Below are 22011 nucleotides of genomic sequence, written 5' to 3'. Positions count from 1 at the left end.
AAGGTTTAGAGGCTTGGCACATGTGACATATCAATCAGTTGCTTTATGTAAGAACTAATACTGACAGTCTGAATGTCCTGCATAGAATATCTGTTCCAAATGGCCATAAAGTTGTGCTTATGGTAGTTTTGCCTTCTAATACCTCATTAACTATTTTGTCCTTTACATTTACAATAGCTAAATGTACCTTGTGTCTATAATGTATATAAAGACTGCCCTCTAGTGCTGTGACAGCCACAGCTCTGGCACATTTCCTTTATGAATCTCTGAGTTTTGGAGGTTTATAGCTTGACAGAAAAAAAAAAAGACTGATTAGAGGATAGGATGTTAAACTTAGAATTGGAGTGTGTTTTCATTGATAATTTATTTCAATACATTTACAAAACTATTATGTGCATATAAGATCAAATTTGGAGCTTGTTCTTACTCAGGACCTTTGTTGCTGAATGTGCCTTAGTACCAGAAGCACATTTGGTGTTATATTTAGAATATGTAAATATATGCATGTGAAATGTGTGAGGGAAACAAACATATTTTTAATATTCATGATAGCCAAATTGTGAATATAAAGCTGGCGTCCCAGCTTAGACATACCTTCAGGAAACAGGAGACAGAGTCTGACACTCTTGTTTACAAAATTCAGCTCAGTGGGATGCAAAAGACAGTGAAGGAACCATTCCGTTGTAGCACAAGATGGATTTTAACAAATAGAATGTGACAAGTAGGTCCAGTACTTTGTAATTCAGAGAGACTGAGTTGTACATTTCAGTGAATTTAAAAGGTGTTTTCGAGAATGTGATTTAACATTAACATTCTGTAACATTCTGTACCTTTAAACTAGGGGCGGAGCGTGTTCTCACATGACTATGTCTTCTGGTGTGGTGATTTTAACTATCGCATTGATCTAACATACGAGGAAGTCTTTTATTTTCTCAAACGTCAAGACTGGAAGACACTTTTGGAATTTGATCAACTACAACAGCAAAAATCCAGTGGAAAAGTAAGGCAGTGTGTCTCATTTTCCTGAGTACCTGCATGTTAGCTTGGTCTAATTCCTTGAGAGAGTGAAAAAGTTGCATCTTCAGACCCTTGTTTGTAGTTTGTAGTTGCTTAAAAATCAGAATGTTGTTTGCAAGGAAGTTGATGTATCACGATGGTACCTACCTCATCTGTAACTTAATCAAAGAGATGGTATTTCTTTTCATAGATTTTTAAAGACTTCCATGAAGGGACTATTAATTTTGGACCAACATATAAATACGACGTTGGCTCAGAAGCGTATGATACAAGTGATAAGTGCAGAACCCCAGCATGGACTGACAGAGTGCTTTGGTGGAGAAAGAAACTGCCTTTTGAAAAAACAGGTGCGTAGGATCTTTCCTTCTTCTTTATCTGAAAGTTGTTTTAGATTTCATCCAGAACCCACATAAGGAGATTTAATCTAGTGAAAGGTGAGGAAAGGAGTTGTTGAGTTCTGGTCTGAGAGCTGTCTTTAGACCGCCCGTAGGCTTAGTCAAATTGCAGTGGCTTTACTCAAGCAGATGTTCTTTTGTCTTCGCTGGAATAACTTGCAGAGAGAGAGAGCCTTTTCTTCTTGGGCATATGAGCCAAGGCTTCATGCTACAGATTGAAAAGGTGCTGGGAGCTCACTGAGGAACTGAAAACAATCCAGCTGTAGCAATCTAGAAATTATTCTGTTCCTTTTCAACAGAATCATTAGTCCACATAAAGTTCCCATGTTATAATGGCTAGATTATCATAACTGTTGTCCTCAGTAGATGTATAAGCACTTTTCTGTAATTTCTTCCACCTCGATAATTCTTAGGAATACTTCTGCTAGTTTCTGGAATTGGGGAGATTTCATTAATTAGTGCTTATAAAGTACTTTGAGGTCATGAGTGACCAGCACAACAGAATATATCCAGGGTCAGTTTTCATAGCCATTCTTTCAGTCTGGTGGTACATCTATCTCCCAATGTTTATAAAATCTGAACAAATTCATATTAACAGTGTAATCACAGGAGAGATAATTTGGCTTGTGCCTGCAGATGTGATTTTTCACATGTCTGGGAACTACTTCTTGGAATCCAAGCAAGTGGTGTACACTAGGTGTAAAAACTGCAAAGCAGAACTAGGGCAATCAGAGAGTACATGTTAATGTGATAGTTACTCACTTTTATTTAAGAAATGAAAAATAAAGTAAAATGAAGAGCTTAAACCATTGACATAGGTGTAATCTGGGAAAGAAAAACTGAGACATAAGGAAGTTAAAACAGCCCTCTTGTGCTCAGTGTTATCATCTTAGGAGAAAGAAAACCCTTCAGCATTTTCAATGCATATTCCTTATTTTGCACGGCAAGGCTTGCCCCTGGGAGGACTTTAGTTGATGGAGTACACACAGCTCTTGCAGACCAGCTAGATAGGTCCTATGTTCTGAGGCAGGTTCCTTTCTTTAGAGCTTGTAGGCCTCCCACAGCTAGCTCATGTGGGTATGTTACTGGCCGCTTGTCTGTTCGCCCATCTTCCCAGCCCTGCAAAGGTTTTCTGATTAGTTTGCTGCCAGAGTTCCTCTCCTTTACTGCTGGTGGCAAGGCTTTTCTGCCTCTTGGCTCTAATTCTTTTGCCTTGCTGCTTTTTGCTGCTATAGGCTAGAGGACTCTTTGCCTTCTGAGAAGAAAGTGTAGCCCCAGTGTGAGTGATTAGATGAAATGCCATATTCCATATTAACTCATTTTCAACTCCACAGAAAAGAGATAGAGTTATCCATTAGCCCAAACAGTGACCTAAAAACTTTCCTGTTATTGACAGCAATATAATACCTCACTCTAGCATAATGTCTTGAGCACTTTCTGTCACTTTAATGCATGGCAAAAGAAATATTCGGAGGTTGGATTTGCATGGGTTTGCCTTTTCCCATCTCTTGTGTGTTATTTCTCCAATCCCTGTGTATTATTCAGATTTGCAGTGTATTTTGCAAGTACAGTGTCTGTTTCTATACTCAATAATGGGGCAGAAGGAAAAGTGCTAATATGACTCTGTCAACCCAGGTTGTACAGGTAATTGATTGGGTGACATTCAGGTTAACCACTTTGCACGTGTCTGATTCTAGTGATCAGCTGTCTCTGCACCCCCTGTCCTTTCTGTATTTTTTTCCTAGTCTCCTAGATCATTTAGGATACAAGCTCTACTTTGAATGATATGTACAAGAAAAAAAAAACCCAACAAGTCCCACTACTAGGGTCTGTGAAGTGCATCCTAATAAAATAGCTTTTAACTGTTAGTAAAACTAGCTTTGAGTGAGTTTTAAATCATGTTTTGTGCTTCATAGCTGGAGAGATCAATCTTCTAGACAGTGATCTGAGTGCTGAAACTAAAGTCAGGCACACCTGGACCCCTGGAGCCTTGATGTACTATGGGAGAGCGGAGCTGCAAGCATCTGACCACAGGTAAAAAATGGCTGCCAAGTTAGAATGTGTCATACTGAGTTACACCTTCAGAGTGAGGGACTGAGTCTGACTGTAACAGGAATTACACCCTTATTCTGTGTTCAGTATCTGTTTGGTGTTTTTTTTCCCCTCATGGTGGGTTTTATACCAGGGTGGCAAGTATCTATGGTCCTATACTGATTCTTGCTACACTGTGATCTCAGCAAGGGTTGCATAAGTTGTAGCAACCGGTATAGAAAACTGAGGGCTTTCTGTTGCTTGGTTTTGGAAAGCTCCAATACCAAAACAAGCTGCTCTGATGGACTCCCACTCCGCTTGCTCTGAGAGAGGAGGGAGGTTGGGACTGCGTGGCCTGAAGGGGCATAAGCCATGTCATAGGTCCAGGTGTGACGTCTTCAGAGTAGTGATGTGTTGGGCGTCTGCACTTCCCTTAGAAATGAAGATGGGAGAAGGAGGAAGAAACAAAAGCATGTGATATGGTTGGTCCATATCACTAATTTGTCTTTAGGGATGTGAATGACCTTTCCTTGTTAAACTCAACACTGCTTCACTTCTCTGAAACAAATTCTGTAATAAAGACACCTTGAAAGCTCCCTTGCATTCAGAATAACCTTTGTCTCACCCCTTGTGTGCCCTGTGGAAATGCCACAATGTTGTTCCTCATAGCAGCGCGCAGTGACCCACAGTAGTTGGCTCTGTGCTTCTCATGGCACTGTTGCATGCAAGGCCTGTTCTGTATTCCTCCAGCAAAGGAAGAACATGTCTCTTGCAATCAATTTCTCTGTGTCAAGTCTGACATTGCTGTGTTCCACAAAGTGCAGTGGAACTGCAGCGCTCATTATATAGGACCCTGAGGATGCAATCTGTGAAACATGGCTGTTGTACGTTGGTTTTCTATTTCAGCAAACTTGACTGCAAAACCTGCTTTTTAATTACAGTCAGCAGGTTTGCTTTCCCAAGGTTTGTGATGGTAAAAGGGCTTAGCTATATCTTTGTGACATATGGAAATGCATTATGATTCACTGTGCTTATAGAAATATTTAACACTTCCTATACGTTTTTTTTTCCCTTTACTACTCCTTTCTAGCTCTGCTGCTCTTGTTGCTTTCATATGTTCTGGTAATGCGTATTCCAGAGCCTGATCTATTGCAAGTAGGAGGCAGCAATTTTGACAGTTAGAAGAGCAGCCATCCCAGTTACTGCTTTGTGTGTATGTGCAGGTGGAAATCCGAGCATGGGATTGCATCCACTGAGATGAGACAAGCTTTACACTTTCAGACAGCTTTCTCAATTTTATTTAGGTCTAACACAGAGAGGTCATTTGTAAGAAATGGCTGAAGAAGCAAGTTTGCAGTGTTGACTGCTTATAATGTGATGGATTGACATATGTTTGCTACATAACCACATTATACACTTAAGAGTACCTTGTCCTTAGTTTTTGGAAGAAAACATCTTTATGTGGCCTTGTCTAACAGAAAATATTATATTGCCTTCCTGATCTATAGATGTTCTGGGAGACAGCTGTTTGATAATGAGTGAAGCATCCTGGTATTTTTGGACTGAAGGTTTGCCAGAAGTGCTACACACGATTGTTATTTGAATTTCTTTATGGTGTGTCCTCACTGTTACACAGCCTTGCTAATGCAGGGCTGGTAAATATAATTAACAGTGCTCAAGGCATGGTTTTCCAACTGCAGGAAAAATTAAACAATCCACCAGACTCTGAAATTCTGGGTTGTATTGCCAGCCACAGTGCTTGTTTGCAGTGAAACCTTAAGTAACTTGTTCCACTTCTCTTTCTGTGTAGAACATACATAATACTCACTTCCTTCTGAGTTATATAGGCTTAATTAAATATTTGCAATGAGATTTGACATTGTGGAGTTAAAAATGATCATAGATGCATAGAGTTTAAACAAGACACTGTTTGTCCTTCACACAACTAAGTTCTTACCTGTCCTACTGCTTGACATTGATTTTAATTTTATATAAGCATTTCCTATTGGGTGATGTTGATCTTAATTTTAAATAAGCATTTCTCCATTGTTTCATGTAGGCCAGTGTTAGCTATTGTAGAAGTGGAAGTTCAGGAAGTTAATGAAGCTGCCCGTGAGAGTGTTTTCCAGGAAGTGTCATCTTTCCAGGGACCACTGGATGCCACAGTAGTGGTAAATCTGCTATCACCAATGCCTGAAGAGAAAAATGAATTTCCTGAGGACTTGCGTACAGAGCTTATGCAAATGTTTGAGGATTATGGCACTATTGTTCTGGTCAGGTAAGTTTGGAATCTGAAATGGCGTGTCATCTATTCTAAAACACAGACTAGAAATTCCCTTTTTGTCTTGATAGGATTAATTTTGTATTAGAAAGCAGTATGCTGAATTCCTTTACTGCATGTTGACTTCTTCATTAGAAATTGAATATAAGTATTTTGAATATCTTTTACCTCTCATCAGCCTGTTAAAGAAATAGTCTAACAGCTCTCTTGGCTGAGTGGAGAAGAATTTTATTCAGTAGAGCACTGTAAAGCAGAGGCTTTGATGTGAATCATCACCTTTAGATTCAGGCCTCATTTCTATGCACTGCTTCTGCTGGTGGGTCCCTGGGGCCCTGCTTCACTTCCTCCAAGGAGGTCTACTCTCTTACAGCACTCTCTCACACTTACTAGGATTTCCTGGCTGGCTCTCCTTTCTTTTGGGGGTCATTTTGCTTATTTTTTAGTAGTATGGCTTCTTGCAGTTTGAGAGGGAGAGTGTGATACCTTCTGGCAGAGCAGTTTAATTTCATTCTGGTTGATTCTGTATAGGGCTCCAGCATAGCTGTGAGACTTCTGTTTTGAGAAATACAGGCAAACGACCTGACAGCTGACCTGGGAAACAAGACCAGAAACTTGTTTATGTTCTATTTGACCCATTTCTTAATGGCAAAAACTGATGACCTGTTGTTGTATGGTTTTATGAAGTACCACATACAAGTTTAGGGTTCAAAAGTAGCCCTGCAGGAACAATAGCACCACTTTGCTTGTGAAGAAAAGGAACAAGAAAAGAACATGCTTTGGTGGTTTTGTTTGGGTTTGGTTTTAATTGCTGTTAGTACAGAGGGAGCGTAGATACTGGACTACGTATCCTGTCAACGGCTGCCAGGATGTTTGCACTGCTGCTTCAGGGCAGGGTAGTGAGGTCACACCTTCAGGGTAGGTTTGCACCCTGCTAAAGGGCAGGATGGTGAGGTCACACAAGGGAAGATGGGGGAGAGGAAAACCTCATCTGGGATTCATAGATCATTTGCCTCTCCCCAAAAAGTAGAGTTGTGAGGAAAATACAACTAAAACCAAATACATAGCTGTACAAAAACTTATCACACTTGCCTTTAAGGCTTTTCATTCAATGGTGAAGTAAAATGCACTGTTTTCTCTCCTCTGCCTTTTTTTTACTAGGATCAGTGGAGGTCAAATGCTGGTGACATTTGCAGACAGCAAGTCAGCTCTTCGTGTTATGGATATAGATGGTGTCAAAGTAAGACTCTCTCAAACCTCTAATAATAATTTCATAACAAATTTCTCAAAAGTGGTTGCTTAGAATGAGATAGTTGAATTTCTAGCTAAATCAAGTAGCATTATTTTAAAGAAAGTTCTTAGCTTTCATAGCTGCTGAGCCTTTAATGCAGTGTTTCAGTTTCAGGAAGGCAGGAGGTGATAGTTTGTGGAGCTCCTAAGTGGTGCTTAGTGTCTGACCTCTGATACCACTGCAGAATACATGGACTCGGTCACTGTTCTGGCACTTGAAGCAGTTCTCTTGAGATTATGCGTGACTTTATACTGTTGCCAAAGCATCCTCACGATTGTGGTTTGGAGATTTTTTTGTTTCTCTTAAGTGTATCAAATGAGCTCCTTCTACCAAGCTGGAACAACATGATTCATTGGCCTCCATGGCAAACTCAGCATTAGCAGTAGGCGTTTACCTTCCCCTCCCCTGCTCTTCCTTCCCACGCACATAGTCTACAATTCATCAACCCCCTCATTTATGCTGACAAAACCGTTTGTGGGGCTGCACTATAAACTCAACGTTGAAGTAATGGATTTAACCCTTATTCTTCTTTCATATTTGGATTTTTAAATATTAATTTGGCTCATTTTATTGATGTATTGATATATTGTTTTATAGCACAGACCCAAACACAATTGTAAGTGCACACTGCATAAATGTGCTGGAAACCTGATTCAGGAACTTTCCAAAGCAGTTTTGCTGCCTAAGCTGATGCCTTGGATACCTCTCACTACAAATGTCATGGAGCAACACATATAAGCAACTGTGGTCTTAATATAATATGCTTTCCATATACATCAACCATCATATCTGGGATTTTCTGAGCAGAGTATCCTTACAGATGGCATCAGTAAATTCTTGTGTGTTTTAAAGTTACTGACTCAAAAATGGAACCCTCCTACACCATTATTACAATCACAGTATCTTTTTGATGATATTTGATGTTTCACCTGTTTCTCAGGTGTTTCCCAAACGTGGCAGCAGTGCTTTCGAGTTGTGAAGCTAACATTCTTTCAAGAATATTGTTACAGTCTGAAAACTTGGTTATGGGGATAGAAAGAGTGCTTCCTTTTCATTTAGCTTCTGAAAGGAAGCTTTAGTTATATCAGTTTCTGAAACAGTTATACAATAGACTGGTGGCACTTGCTTATTCTGTTCAGGTGTTCTTGTTCTGTGAAGTTGCTTGGCAAAGGGGAAACAACTCTTTCTTTGCATTAGGTCAGAGGTAGAACAGTGAAGATCCGGCCCAAGACCAAGGACTGGCTAAAGGGCCTTCAGGAGGAAATTGCTCGAAAACGGGACAGCATTGCCCCCATGTCCCCCACGGCAAACTCCTGTCTTCTGGAAGAAAATTTTGACTTCTCAAGTTTGGACTATGACTCAGAAGGTGAGCAGCAGGTTTCTAAGCAAAGTTGTGAGAAATTGCTTCGCTGACTTTGGTTGCACAGGGAAGGTACAGTATGAGTGTTAGCGATACCTTAATTTGTAATGAAGCCACACTTCTTAAAAGGAGGACTGTAACTAAAGCCATGACCCAGCACTGTGCCTGGGCAGAGAACTGTTGCTTAGCCCATCCTATCAGTTTAGTGTTATAACATATGTTAGCGAATCCAAGGTACGGTACAGTTGTCTGTGTAGAAACAAACTGTAATGAAACACATGGGTTACACAAGAAGCTTGCCCAATGCAGATATTAAATGTATTGATTGATAGTAGAGAGAGACAGAGAATGCATTTGCTCACTAAGTCTTTGTTATCTAATATTTTAATTCAGGTGATATAGTGGAGGATGAGGATGATTATTTAGATGATGCTTTGTGTCAACACCTAGTAGAAGACACAGCAGAAGATATGCCTGAGGGCTGTGGACATTTTGCATCCATAGGTCATTCAAACAAATCTGAACAAAACCCACGGCTGTATAAAGGTAAATTATCGACGTTCCTTAAAGTAAGACTAGAAGGTTTGTTGTTTGTTCTCCTTTTGTCTCTATTTCCCTGTTCATTTATATTTTCGTTGTAGGTCCTGTAAAGATAAGGATCATCCTTTTGGTACATGTTCATGCTCAACCCCCCTTGAGTTAGTGACTGTAACAGAGGCCCTCAGGCGTAACAGCAATACAAATAATAAAGCTTAGATCCTCCTTCTGTCTAGCCCAGGGCAAGGCAGGAGTGCTGAGAAATGCTGGTTTCCTTTTATAATCAGGAGAAATTAAGTCTTTTTATCCATTTGATGTCGTTCAGCACCAGAGCATGTAACAAAAAATTGTCCATTATTTTCTTGTTGGTGAGGGCCAGAGCAAAATGAAACCAAAGTAATCCTGTTGATTCAGTGATGGGCTTGGCCCTGTCCTTTGAGCAATAGCTGTGGCAGTGCAGTCAAGGGTAAGCTGGACAGTCCAGGAGGTTGTTGTGTTCAAATAACTTACTTCAGAGAAGCCTAAGGTTTCTCCTTTGTTCCTGTTTTATTCATTTCTGAAGAAATCAAGGTTCACACAACAGGTATATTCATTCTTTTAGTGTTTCAGATATGTGTTACCTTTTTTCCTGGTCACCTCGCTTGTTTGCATATCATTGTGAAATGACTTGGTAAAGAGAAGATGAAGCTGTGGAGAGAATACAAACTGCAGCGAGAACTAGCCAAGTTGGTGGTGGTCTTCTACAAGGATGTGATCAGGACATGCTGCAGTGACCAAGCATTGACAGCCTGGGTCACGTATTAAACACTTCATGACAGCAAGTGATTCAGTAGCTGTCTTTCTGCACTCTCTCAGAAGTGCTTTGTCTTCTGACATAAAAGTGAAAACTTTTAATACCCTCAAAGGTTGAGTCAGAAGTAGAGTTCAGAAAGATTAAATGAAATTCTTAAGTTTACACAGACAGATTTTCCAAACAATCAGAGTGATATACAGCTTTCTTGCCCACCTTGAGTCATAGGCTGGGTGCAGTGTGGCCAGACCCAGAAACCTAGCCCTGAGCCAAGGAGTAATCTGTTGTTATTAAATACTGTGAAGCCAATCACTTTGTATTATAGGATGCCTTGCCCTCTGAACACCTCTGTCCTACTGTGTGATGATTCATTAAGCTACAGAGAATTGCAGTGATTCTTTTCACCTGCACTAACTCTTCTCCACAAAAAATATCACAAAGTAAATGGAGATTATAAAGTATAGTTTGAAGGAGGTCAAGGTGGGGTCATGATCTCACACAACTCAAAATATGATATATTCAATCCATCTTGAGAGTCTCTGCAGTTTCAGATGCCTCCATAAGCTTCCAATTCTGCTTGAGTAACTCCTAATCGAAGGTATGATGATTGTATAGCTGGTGTTAGACACAGATGGAAACCAGTGATGGGCAGAACGGTGTGTATATGTTTCTGAGGTCAGAGAAGGGCATAGCTCCACAAAACTGATGTTCCTGGGAGCCGATGCTTAAAACCAGCAGCCTTTGAGGGGAAGGGATAGAGTGGTGGTGGCTGGTTTTTGTCTTGTGTTCAGTGTTACTGCCAGAATTTCAAGCTGTGCATTTAGGCACCTGCATGACTCCTTGGATCCTACTGGTGAGCCTGTATCTGCAGCTTAGAAGTATTGAAAATGCAGAGAGAAGGGGGAGGGTGAGTTGGGCAGATCACAGGCTTTGTCTAATGTGGCTGCCATCCGCTGCTGAGTGGGAGTAGGAAACTGTGAGGCAGCTCAGTATTCCCTGCAGAGCACAGCTTTCTGCAAAACAGGAACTTGTGTAAAAATGCCTGAAGTATGAGAGACTGCTGCTACACAATTCTTTCCCCATCCTCTCCAAACCACAGGGACAAAACTAAACCCAGTGGATTTTGGAGCCCTAAAGACCAGAGCTGCATGGCTGGGCAGCCATGGCAGGATAAGAGAACTGAAGTGAATGCCCTCACTTCTGCAGACTGGGAGACTAAAGCAATCCCTACTTCTTGCCTCTCCAGCTGTCAGAGAGGCTTAGATGGGATGAAAAACTGTCTAATAGCCTCGTCATGTAAGGTACAGCCAAGGGCTAGCAGACTGAGGCAGGGGTACCTGTTAGGAGATGTTGCTGGAAAGCAGAGATGTGATGAATGAGCCATTCAGACAGATTTTTCTCTGGTATAAAAGCAGTTCTCCTGAGCCAGGAAAGTTGTCTAATCCCCACAGTGAATTCCTGTGTTTAGGAAGGAAGAGCAAGGGATTGACCATGACTAGCCTCCTCATGGCTACCATGACACAGTTTGAATGAGAGCGGGTTGCCGCCAAGTCTGGCTGTGAAAAGCTCAATATCTAACAAGGTGACTAGTAACCCTGAAATCATATGCAGGCAGTCTTTGTGTCAGCACAAACAATAAATAAATGCTGGAAAAAGAGAGAGAAGTGTTTGACAAAAGGGTAATGTTTCCTGGAGTGGGAGCAGGGAGACATTCGGGGAGAGCAAAGCCATATGAAAGGAGCCATGTCATGTTGCTGAGATACCTGGTTGAAGCTTGCCGTTCATAATCGCCTCTCTCCTGAGCACCTGGATTTGGTGCATCTTGCCCAGTGGGTATCTAATACAGATCCTTTCTGAAATTTCCCTAGATGATACAGACCTGGCTGATTTAAAGCGAGAGCTGGAGGCAAGTGGGGATTGCCACCGCCGGACTCCAAGCAGGTCTCTGTCTATTCCTACCAGGCCTCGGCCACTTCAGCCGCCACAGAGGCCTCCCCCTCCTGGTGAGTTCAACTGTCTTTAATGTTGTGTTGGCCCCAGCTGAACAGTTTTGCCCACTGTTTCTGGGTGACACAGAAAGTAATATCTTGTTCTGAAATGTCAGGCTGTGGAGGTACTTGTACTTGCTTCCCAGTCTGTTTCAGCCTGACTATGGCTGCAGTTAGCAATGGGAGAAATTTGTCTTTAGGATGACAAATACTCCACAAAAAATGCCTTTAGTGAGGATGGAACAGCCTGTATGTTTCATACTAACTCATCACTAAGGTTAGTGAGTTGACTAGCCACTTTGTGGCAATAAAATAAATACCACTATTTATGCCTGCTGCCTTTCAAAGTCACTGAGTGTTTTCTTACAGTTGGTTCTTTTCTGACTTAATTGTATTCTTCCTTTTATAAAGTTTTGACAGAATACTTGTTCTGGACAGTTTTTGTCCTTTTCTGCTTTGCAAGCAATTCTTGCTTGCTTATGTGTTTATGAAAGAAATGCAAAGTGGCTTATGATTATCAGTGAGGCACAAAGGGGAAGTGATGCTTTTTACCTAAGCTCTATCCACCTGAGATGCCATCAGTGCTATGCTGCTCCGGTTTTTATGGCTACTTCTGGGTGAATGCTGAGTGTTAAATCAGCATAATCATCTTTGCCTTCGGTATGATCATGTTTTTCTTGCAGCCCAAAAGTCTCTCTTCTGTGTATATTTTCCAGTCTTAAATTAAAGGTTCTGTCAGACTCACTGCTGGAAGATGAGTTCTTCGGGACTATTCCCATTCATTTCTGAGTCTGTTGTGCAGTAGTGACAACACTGGTATCTGTATTTTTGTGCCTGGAATGCAGCGTTAAGGCTTAGCTGAGGTTATTTAATTAATTAAATAAAAGCAAGACTAACTAGGAACTGCTTCCTGGTACAGTTCAAGATTTCAGCATTTTATTCTGTGTTGAGATTTTTTTTTTTTACCTTAGATTAGACCAGTAACGGTTCAGCCCATCACTCCTCCTAGATTAAAGTGTCTTGCTCTTGGCACTCAGGCAGGAGGGACTCAAGGTCCCCATTGTCCTACAGAAGGTCTTGCCTAATATGTCTGCCCCTGGAGGAGCAAGGAGGGTGACAGGGTCTCTTTTATTTATCACAAACAATTTCAGAGCACATTGGTTTTGCTCCACTGCAGATAAAAATGTTGTACCAGCTCTTGAATGTAAAAAGCCATTTTTATTCCTCTTTCAGCTGGAACATCAGGCAAAAAGTCCCCCTCAGATGGTTCCCCCTCTCCAGGAAGCCACTCCAACTGCTCCATCCTGGCAACGGCAAAGCTGCTACCTGGAGCCCCTCAGCAGCCAGTGAGTGCTGCCACTCAGCATTGTCCTGATGTCCCCCCTCTACATAGATACGGTAGACACTGAGTATCACAGACCTGATGAACCTGCCATACAAGGAAGGAAGTCATGTGTCTGAGCTGGAAATGCTAAGATGAACTTCTTGTTTTGTAATACTAGACTGCAGGACATGCTAGAAACCAGAAAAATGTTACTAAATTGCCAGGAATTAGAAAGGCCAAAGAGGAGAGAGAAAGGTGCGAGACAGGACACTCTCGGTTTATTCCACGTGCTGCTTTCTGACAGATGCTAAGTTGAATTTTCAGCACCATGATAATATGCTTTAATTCTTACATTTTGATGGGCCATGCTAGTGCCCAGCATACCGGCAAAGTCTTGCCCATCGCCAGCAAGGCTGCTAGCCCGCTGAGTAGGCCAAGATGGGAATGTGGAAACACCTCCTGACTCCTCTTTTGTTGGATGAGAACCCTACTGTATTGACCAAGGGATGGCCAAGGGTCTGTCTAGCTGTGGCAGTAAGCCTGTCTGATCTGCCAAAACCCTCCCCACCATTTCTGTAGTATTTATAGATTGTGGAATAGCCACTGGCAAAACCAGAACTTTACACGTGCGTGAGCTTAGCTCTAAGATTACAGGTGTACAAGAAAAAACAGTTTTCTCAAGATGACTTATTCTGATTTTTTTTTTTTTTTTAAGCCTAAAGTCCGGACTGGAATAAGTAAACCTTACAATGTCAAGCAGCTCAAAACCACCACAGCTGAGGAAGCGGAAGAAGTTATTAGATGTCTAATGGAAGCTAAAGGAGGTGAGCACGGCTTTCTACCTGACTTCTAAAAATCTTTATTTAAAGAAAACTGTAGGTGTATTCATCCTTCTTGTCATAGCCCAGATGCACATATTTCTATTCAGAAGCTCACCTGAACACTGACAAACACATTCTTGCAAGATTGTACTTGGTGTTCTCTGTCAGTTTTGATAATATTAACCTTTTTTGTCAAGATGACTCAAGTTGTGTATTTTGTTGTAGAATCTGTTACAAGGAGCAACTTGGGTTATTATGTCCAGATTTAGTCTGAAAAATTAAAAGATAAAGATGTGATCTTCCTAAACTGATGGTGCCTGTGTTAGCTTGGAGTTGCATAAAGGATATTTGCCGCTCTATTTAGCGAATGCTCACTATTCCAAGCAGGACTAGAGAGCAAATACAGCTATGGGAGAAATAACCTGGATTCTGCTCACATTTGGACAGCAAGTATAGTTGTAACCTAGATAGAAGCTTGCACCACACTTCATCTGATAGCGAAGCTAAAAGGCTCCTCTGTGTGCAGGCTCCCTGTGATCCCTGGAGAAGAGAGCTTCTTGCAAGGGCAGGTTAGAGCAGGAAACTAGCTTAGGTATTGAAACTTAAGCAGTGTGAATATACCCTCCAGGGTTGCGAGTAGTCTTTCTGCTGATGCTGTATGAACGAAAAAGAATGCAGTATGACTCTGAATAGCTACCTGAGTTTGTAAGGCTCTCAGTTTAGGAGAAAAAAACCATCCCTTTTCATTTGTAAATAGAACAAATGCAATTTGGAATAATCCAATTTAATTAGAAATATCTTGATGTTTGTTCCTTGGAGGGTGCTGTTCGTTTGTTTTTTAAATCAGATTTACGCTCCATTTATTTTGAAATTCACATTAAGTTTCCACTCAGTGTTGGTAAGGAAACTAGTCCTGTCAGCATCACTTTCAGTCCCTTGTGCTGTACCACCAGTTGGCATTTACAGTTCTTCTCAAAGCACAAGATGCGCTTGGTATCATTATCTTGATTATCCAGATAAGGAAACCAGGGCAAAAGGAGACTCCTGACTTGCGCCCAGTGCTCCTGAACTCCCAGCCAGTGTTTTATCCACTTGGCTAAATGGTGGCACTGCACTGTTCTTTGGCATGAAGTGATTACAGATGCGGGAATTTTTCCCTAACTGCCTCCTACAAATGTGACAGGATTGCAAAGGTCTGTGTTTATTTCTAAAACCTACCTTCTTGGCCTGAGCACATTCCCTTTAGGCACACACATCTGGGAAACATGACTGTGAAAGAAACGATCTTGAAGCTACATTCTGATCAAGCCAAGACACTAATGGGTTTTGATTTTCAGGACTGCAGGAAGATGCAGTAAAGCCTGCTCCAACTAGAAACCAAATGTTCACCAAACCTGAGCCTCTGCCTGGCATCACAAAGTCAACGTCGTTTCAAGGGGTGCAGGCAGGACCAGTGCTTGTGCCCCATCGTCCGCCACCCAAAGTTCCAACTACGAAGAAGCCTGCACCTCTGCAAAGGACCGGAGTCAAGGTGGAAAACGTAAGACAGTTGCAGCAAAATGCATCCAGCCTCCATTACACAGTGTGAGGGATGGCAAGAGGCATGGACAGTAGAACAACTTGTATGAAGTCCTGTCATTTAAAGTTCTTAGCCAGCAGGCACTAAAATGATTTTGTGTATTGTAGTCACCAAGGCATAAAAATGTACTAGGAGATCAGAAAGGAAAAAGTGCCTTGAGTTCCTTACTCAGCTGTATTCAGCTTTTCTATTTGCTAGTCCATTCTCCTAGATTTTGTTACTTTTCTTCTGGTTTGTCTAAACCTTGTCAGGATTTAAGACTCATCCCTTCTTTATCAGTGTTTACTTTTGACCACATCGTGAGTGGTCTGCTCTGTATTGATGTGAGGCAGCTTCTTGATCAGTGTGCTGCTCTGTGTCCTGTTCAGAAACATCTAACTTTTCTCATACACCTTATAATGGGATTCAGCCTTTCACTTCCTTTCACTTTGGATTCTGGATTCTACTCAAGAGTTCAGGTTCTTAAAAATACAAACCTGTAGGTGTTGGGGTTTTAATCTGTCTCTCTGTTGGGTCTCTACAATGAAGATAGTAATTCTTCACCTCGAGAGCTGCTAAAATGAGTATTTTAGTGGTGAAAGCAATTTTAAGTACAAGAGAGAGACAAATATAACCTTTCATAGTCTTTCTTTGACAGTACCTCTGCTAGGAAGCTCTGTTTTAAGTTGTTCGGTCTCCTGCCTTACCTTCCCTTCTGAAGGCCTTCTCTATCCCTCTCTCTCTAAACTCCTTCTCTAGCACAGACTTTGTGCAATCTCTACTTAGCAGATTCACACAAGAAAAAAAGCCAGACAACACAGTGGGTGCCCTTCCCTTAAACATTCAATAACAAGGAGTGGTCTGTTTATTATTTGCGTATGTTGTTGCCATTCCCAGGGCACTCCTGAAAGGTGCTGAGAGGGACTGCTGTTATGGTGTTAGTTATATGAAGTCTCCTGCAGGAATATGTCTATTTTACTTTGACTCTATCCACTCCTTCCTCCATCTCAGTGAATTCAGATGGGGGTTGTGTACTTGAAAACCTCTACCCAATCCACCTCTCGTTAAAAAAGCATGAAATCAAGTGTAGGCAACTTAACAGCAGCATATAGACAGAAGTGTCAGGGGATAAGTCCATCATGAAATATTGACTAGATATTTTGACTGCATTAAAAAGCCTGTATATTATATTTTAATACTATGGGAGAGTAATAAAAGAATTAAAATGCTTTCAGTCACACTGAATGTGAGAAATCTGAAGCAGCCCCTGCCCTGTCAGTCTGAGCTGGACTCCAGTTATTTATTTATCTTTAAACAGTGAATATATGCTAGACTGTACTTTGAGAGTTTACTTTTAGGTTCAGTTCCTAGCATCAGTGAGACACGACAGAGCCATTAGTGCATTTCTTGGGTTAGTTTAAGCTAATTGTCCTTCAGCCTTATGTATCAGAACATACCCAAAGGCATGTGCTAATGGCCCCATTAATTTCGCCCTCCCTATGCATTCTTGCTTAAATAATGTTAGTCAGCAGAGAGATGTAACAAATAAATAACTCTTCAGAACTGTGATCATTTGGCCTGGAGCAAAATCCTAACATGAAAAAGAGATGGTCAGAAACAGAGCTATTTCTCATACAGGGAACAAACAGGCTGTAGGATCCCTGTCCTCAGATAATAGCGCTCTGTAAATGAGCACTGGTCCAAGGCACAATGCACGAGAGCAGAACCAAGCAGGGGCAGTGTAAAAGTGTGCTGTCAAGCCTCCTCTTTGTACTGCTTTTTTTTCCCTTCCACTACTGTCAACTTTTCTCAGTAACACCATCAATAAGACTTGCACTAGTAGTGACTCAGAGTTTAAGGTACCCTTTTTTTTTTCTCAAATTTCTTGTTCCTTTTCCCCCTTAGGCTACGTCTACAGAAGAGCAATTTGACCAACAGGCAGCACAGTCTCCTTTCAGCTTGCCAGAGCCCTGTTTAGAAGCTGGAGCTATTCTTAGTCCAACCAGGATTGCTCCAGTCCCTAAACCCAGAACACCACAACCTGGGAAGCCTCAGGAGATCAGGGGGAGCACTGAAAGGCAGCCCCCCTCAGCAAGCATGGCTGAGGCCATCGCGCTGCCTCCCACCAATGCTTCCTTTGCCCCAAAGGTGCCACCACGGAGAAAGAAGTCAGCTCCTGCAGCTCTTCACCTGCAAGTTCTCCAGAGCAGTGACAACCTGCTTTTTAGTGGGTTAATGTTCAACTCCAACAATAACAATCCTGGGTTCTGCCCCCAGACTCAGGACACTCATGTCCCCACACAGTCTGTGCTCTCAGCTCCTACACCCTCTGCCAGCCCAGAAGACACCACAGCTAAGCAGTTGGCACCAAATGCTGCAGAACTGGCAGCCAACCTTCAGGGCCCTCCTCTAGCAGAAGGCCAGCATCCACAGCTCTCAGATACCTGCTCTCTTCCAGAGAACACCAGTCTTTTGGACCTGGACATGGATTCTTCCTGCCCTCCTTCCATACAGGCGGCATCAGCTACTTCTCCAGCACAAAGTCCAGAAAATTTAAAACACCCCAGCCTGAAAGATTTCAGTCACTGGGTTACATTTAGTGATGATGAAGACAGTAGTGCGCTGTCAGAAGGGTTCAACAGACTGCTTGTCTTAGAACAAAACAAAAATACCTTGATGAAGACAAATACTGATTTAGAATTGTAAAATTTTGTCCCTTTAATGTTCCTATAGAAATCATAATTATGATGCAAAATAAATCTTTTGCACAAGGATTTTTATTTAAGGAAATAGATCATCTGTCCATGCTACATTTCATTTTCATGTTTAAAGATAAAGATACTGCCCCTGGAGGGAAGTGTATATACAACCTAACATTATCTACAGCTTGTTTGAAAAGTTCTTTATTCTAAGTTATTTCTTTTTATTAATCCATCTTAAGATGGTTTATTTCATTTCAGGTACAAATCATATGTAAGAACATGTAATGATATATGGAAAAAAGACATTGAGAAAAACATTTTTCCTGTGGAATTTATATATTAATCACTTTCTGTCACTTGAAATAAAGCATCCTTATCTTCAAGAGTTAAGACTGCTACAGTTATTCTGGAACAAACATCCAAAAGGGGAATGCATAGGGTGTAACTACAGCAGTAGCACTGGTATCGTTCTGCTACTAAGTTTCCACTGTGGACACCAGGCTTAGACAGTATCTTCTTGTAGATCTCAACTAGCTGCTGTGGCAGCAGGCCCTAGTACTTACCTTGTCAAATCGACTCCTGTGTTGAAAGTAAAATGAAAGGTGTGTACTATGAGGCTGTAAAGCAGAACCATGAGAGGCGGCGCCCAGGTGTCACCAAGAAATGCCTGTTTTTACTCCAGACCAGGCAAGTGAACCCCCATATTACAACAGCCCTCTTGTAAGTGCTGTGCTGTTAAATGGCACTGTTGTAACATGCCTCAGCTATTCTGTAAGGGCTGGGTAACCTCTCGAAATACTGCTCTGACCTCCAGTGAGATCAAAGGCAGCCCTAGTTGGTTTTCTACCACAGTACCAAAACTCACCTTGGCTTTTGTTCACAGCAAGCCAATGCCAAACAACATACTTTACAATGAAACAGCACGTGGACAATGACAGTCCCTTTTTAAAGAAAAGCTATAGTCTGCTTGTATAGTACCTATGAAAATATTGTGGAAATACAGTAAATAGCCAAGACCTGCTGATGACACAGGTCATTAGCATATGACTCTCTGATGCTAAAGACAGTTTAATCAGTAGTGTCCCTGTTCCCCTCCCGAGTGTTTGTAAGAAAAATGCCATGTCAGGCTTTTATTTCCACGGTGCAGATGAGGAAAGAGCTGGTCTGGGGATCTTGAGTTTATGCACACACAACGCAGGCTGTTGCATCCTGAAGCTAAGCCCCAAGCAGATGACTGGGAATGGCAGAACCCCCTGGCAGAGAGGAACTGTCCCTTGTGGCCTAAGCATGAGTTGAAGCTCAGCTTGGACACCGAAGTGGTAGGCTGGTGGGGGGTGGAAGGGTGTAGAGCTACCTCTCTCACTGTGTGTTTCTGCTATCATCAGCTATGCAGTCTTGTTTACTTTGTCCCAGGGAAGGAGCTGCCAGATGCTTCCCGTTCACCTCAGCAGCTGCAGTAAGGCCATGCTGCACAGAGGGCCAGGCAGCCCTCAGAAACAACACGGTCACTGGACATGAGCTGGGAAGGCTAAGAAAGGGAACTAGCCTTGGGCAACTGCACCTAAGACTGGGGACAAATGTAAGCAGCATGTGCACCGCTGTAAATAAAGCTGTTGCTCTGGCATGCTGTGTGCCCGTAAAGTGAGCATACCTAGGAGGCAGCTGCAACACACAGAGTAAGACTAAGGGGCAAGTGGCTACCATCATCTATTCTGTGCAGGTTCTGCAAACAAAAGGGTTAAAAGATGATCACGTTCAGTGGTTCAGACTACAAAGCCTAGCTCAGGGAACCACCGCGGAAACTGCAGGCAAGTCCTCCTTCGTGCCTGCCTTGCTCCTCCCTTACATTTACCCAGCATTCCACCAGAGCCTATAGGGACAAGTGAGTCTATAGGTCACTTACCGGGGTGGGCTGACTCGCCAAGTGTTGCTGCTCAGCAAAAAGCAGATTGAGCTTCATGATGAAGTCATCTCTCATTTATTAGCAAGCCAGCAGTCGAGCTTCTCAGAAGCCTAAGATTTTGGCGAGGACAATCCATGGTGCTAAATGTGTCTGTTGTCTGCTCAAGCTGCGCAGGCTTTTGCCTTGCCCGTGCAGTAAAACTGTACACTATAGATGCCATTTGTGCAAAGCAGGCAGTTAAAAATGATAAACAGATTGCAACTTGTCATGGTAACTTGTTAAGAGAAGCATCAAGATCTTTTATTATTAAAGGAAGGAGAGCATTTTTAAGCAGTTGGTGAAGCTGAAAACAACCTCTTCAGATTTTTTTTTGCAGAAAAGATGTATTAAGAAAATTCAGTTTTTTTTTTTTTTCCATAGGAAAAATTAATTGGCTTGTTCTTAGCTTCTTGGAAACTGGGAATTCAGCCATTTTCTTACTTGCAATGCCTACCTGTTTCACTGCCACCACCAAATTGTGAACTCAAGACACCCTGTAAGAGCATGTGCCGTCATCTGAGCACCTGGCATCCTCCTCTGCTCCCTTGTTTGCCGGACACTTTAAAAAAAAAAAAACCCCAAACCCTTCAAAGGCCAAACCAATAAAACCCAGTGCTCAGCTTCCTACCTGAGTGTCTGTTTAACATGGTAGCAGGCTGGTGACTAATGCTGAAGCAAGATAGTTGTTTTCCTACAATATGACACAGAGCCTTAGCCTCTTCGTCTTCCTCTTTAAAAAAAAAAAATACAGTGAATATTTATGGGCACATTTCAGTATAAAACATTAAGAGCAGTAAAAAAGAAAGAGTACGTTATATGACCATATCCAACATTTTCTGCAAAGATAAATTAACAACTCTAGGACAGCTAATTTACATGTTAATGAAAGTGTTAGCAGGAAAGCCAATTAAAGTGGATTTATACAAGTCAAATAAAATCTGCTTTATTACTCTCCTTGAATAAGAGAAGTATCTGGCCTTTAGCATTATATCTTACGTCTACGTATGTGGCAAGCTGCCCATTAAAGTGTGAATCCCCGCAGCTAAGCTGGTTTACACTGTCAGAGACAGCGTATACTGTTCAATCACAGCAAATCAAGGGAAAGGAACAGACAGTCCAGCTGAAAAGGTTACAGCAAAGAATGAGGAATCTCCTGTCTCAACATACCATCTTCCATGCTGGTGCCCAGCACCCCAGCCAAGTGGTTTTTCAGAGGCAGGTGCTTGTGACCTGGGTTCTAGTTTTAATGCTCAGGAGAAGCAAAGCAGGGCCAGACTTGCTCTGCGTTTGGGGAAACCATTACAGAAAACTCAGACTGCAGGAGGTGGCGATTCTTTCCTTCTCATTCAGGATTAAGCCAGGCCCCACCCCAATGTGAAAAGAGGCCAAGTAACTTGACCCATTGCTACCTGACATCCACGAGTGGGGAACCCATGGCACAGCTCTGTCCTCAGCCCTGCTGCCATTCTCACTGGGACACTATGAGTGGAAACCAATGTTCTCGGTGACAGCGATCAGTCTTGAGGGCCATATAACAGGTGGTAGGGAGTGGCTATCCCATGACATTTTTCATGTTGTGAACTCAGCACTCAGAAATCTTAAAACTGTTGACACTGGCTGTGAAGCCACATATGAATGATTTACCAGATGCAAGTATATAAGTGTCCGTGTGCTTATTTAATGTCAGAGACTTTGGCAAGAGCCTTAACACCGTGTGAGCTTGCCCAGAACCGTGTAGTACAGCAACTTCAAGTTGCTACAGGCATCCTGGTTGTTCAGGTGCATTTGTGTGTGGGGTGGGTAAGTGGTTCTTGGTATAGCAACTGCCTGATATAGCTTTTTTAGGCAGGTGATCACTGGAACAAACAGAGAACCAAAACCAAAATACTGTTTAGAATTTCCGCTCTGACAAAACAACATTTTTGCTTTTTCCTTTTTGTCCAGAGCTGACATTTTCAGCAGATGGAAAATTTCTAG

The 22011-nt window shown here is 42.0% G+C and overlaps 1 protein-coding gene across 3 annotated transcripts in view; it reads left to right on the top strand.

The window, feature by feature from the left end:
* The window catches only part of SYNJ2 (synaptojanin 2), a 68360-nt gene extending 49880 nt beyond the window's left edge, over nucleotides 1–18480 (top strand). For all 3 annotated transcript variants that reach the window (XM_074862754.1, XM_074862753.1, XM_074862755.1), the window contains 12 exons: nucleotides 842–1000; nucleotides 1208–1364; nucleotides 3329–3446; nucleotides 5503–5721; nucleotides 6883–6961; nucleotides 8210–8378; nucleotides 8766–8918; nucleotides 11568–11702; nucleotides 12921–13033; nucleotides 13727–13835; nucleotides 15170–15372; nucleotides 17296–18480. In XM_074862754.1, the coding sequence (XP_074718855.1) occupies nucleotides 842–1000; nucleotides 1208–1364; nucleotides 3329–3446; nucleotides 5503–5721; nucleotides 6883–6961; nucleotides 8210–8378; nucleotides 8766–8918; nucleotides 11568–11702; nucleotides 12921–13033; nucleotides 13727–13835; nucleotides 15170–15372; nucleotides 17296–18096 (2415 nt within the window). In that variant the 3' untranslated portion in view covers nucleotides 18097–18480. The remainder of the gene's footprint in view (nucleotides 1–841; nucleotides 1001–1207; nucleotides 1365–3328; nucleotides 3447–5502; nucleotides 5722–6882; nucleotides 6962–8209; nucleotides 8379–8765; nucleotides 8919–11567; nucleotides 11703–12920; nucleotides 13034–13726; nucleotides 13836–15169; nucleotides 15373–17295) is intronic.
* Nucleotides 18481–22011: the final 3531 nt, after the last annotated feature.

This window comes from Strix uralensis, chromosome 3, assembly GCF_047716275.1.
Source record: "Strix uralensis isolate ZFMK-TIS-50842 chromosome 3, bStrUra1, whole genome shotgun sequence".
In the NCBI taxonomy this organism is placed as follows: Eukaryota; Metazoa; Chordata; class Aves; order Strigiformes; family Strigidae; genus Strix; species Strix uralensis.
The sequence above is the reverse complement of the archived record's forward strand: the minus strand, read 5'-3'. Positions and strand labels throughout refer to the sequence as shown.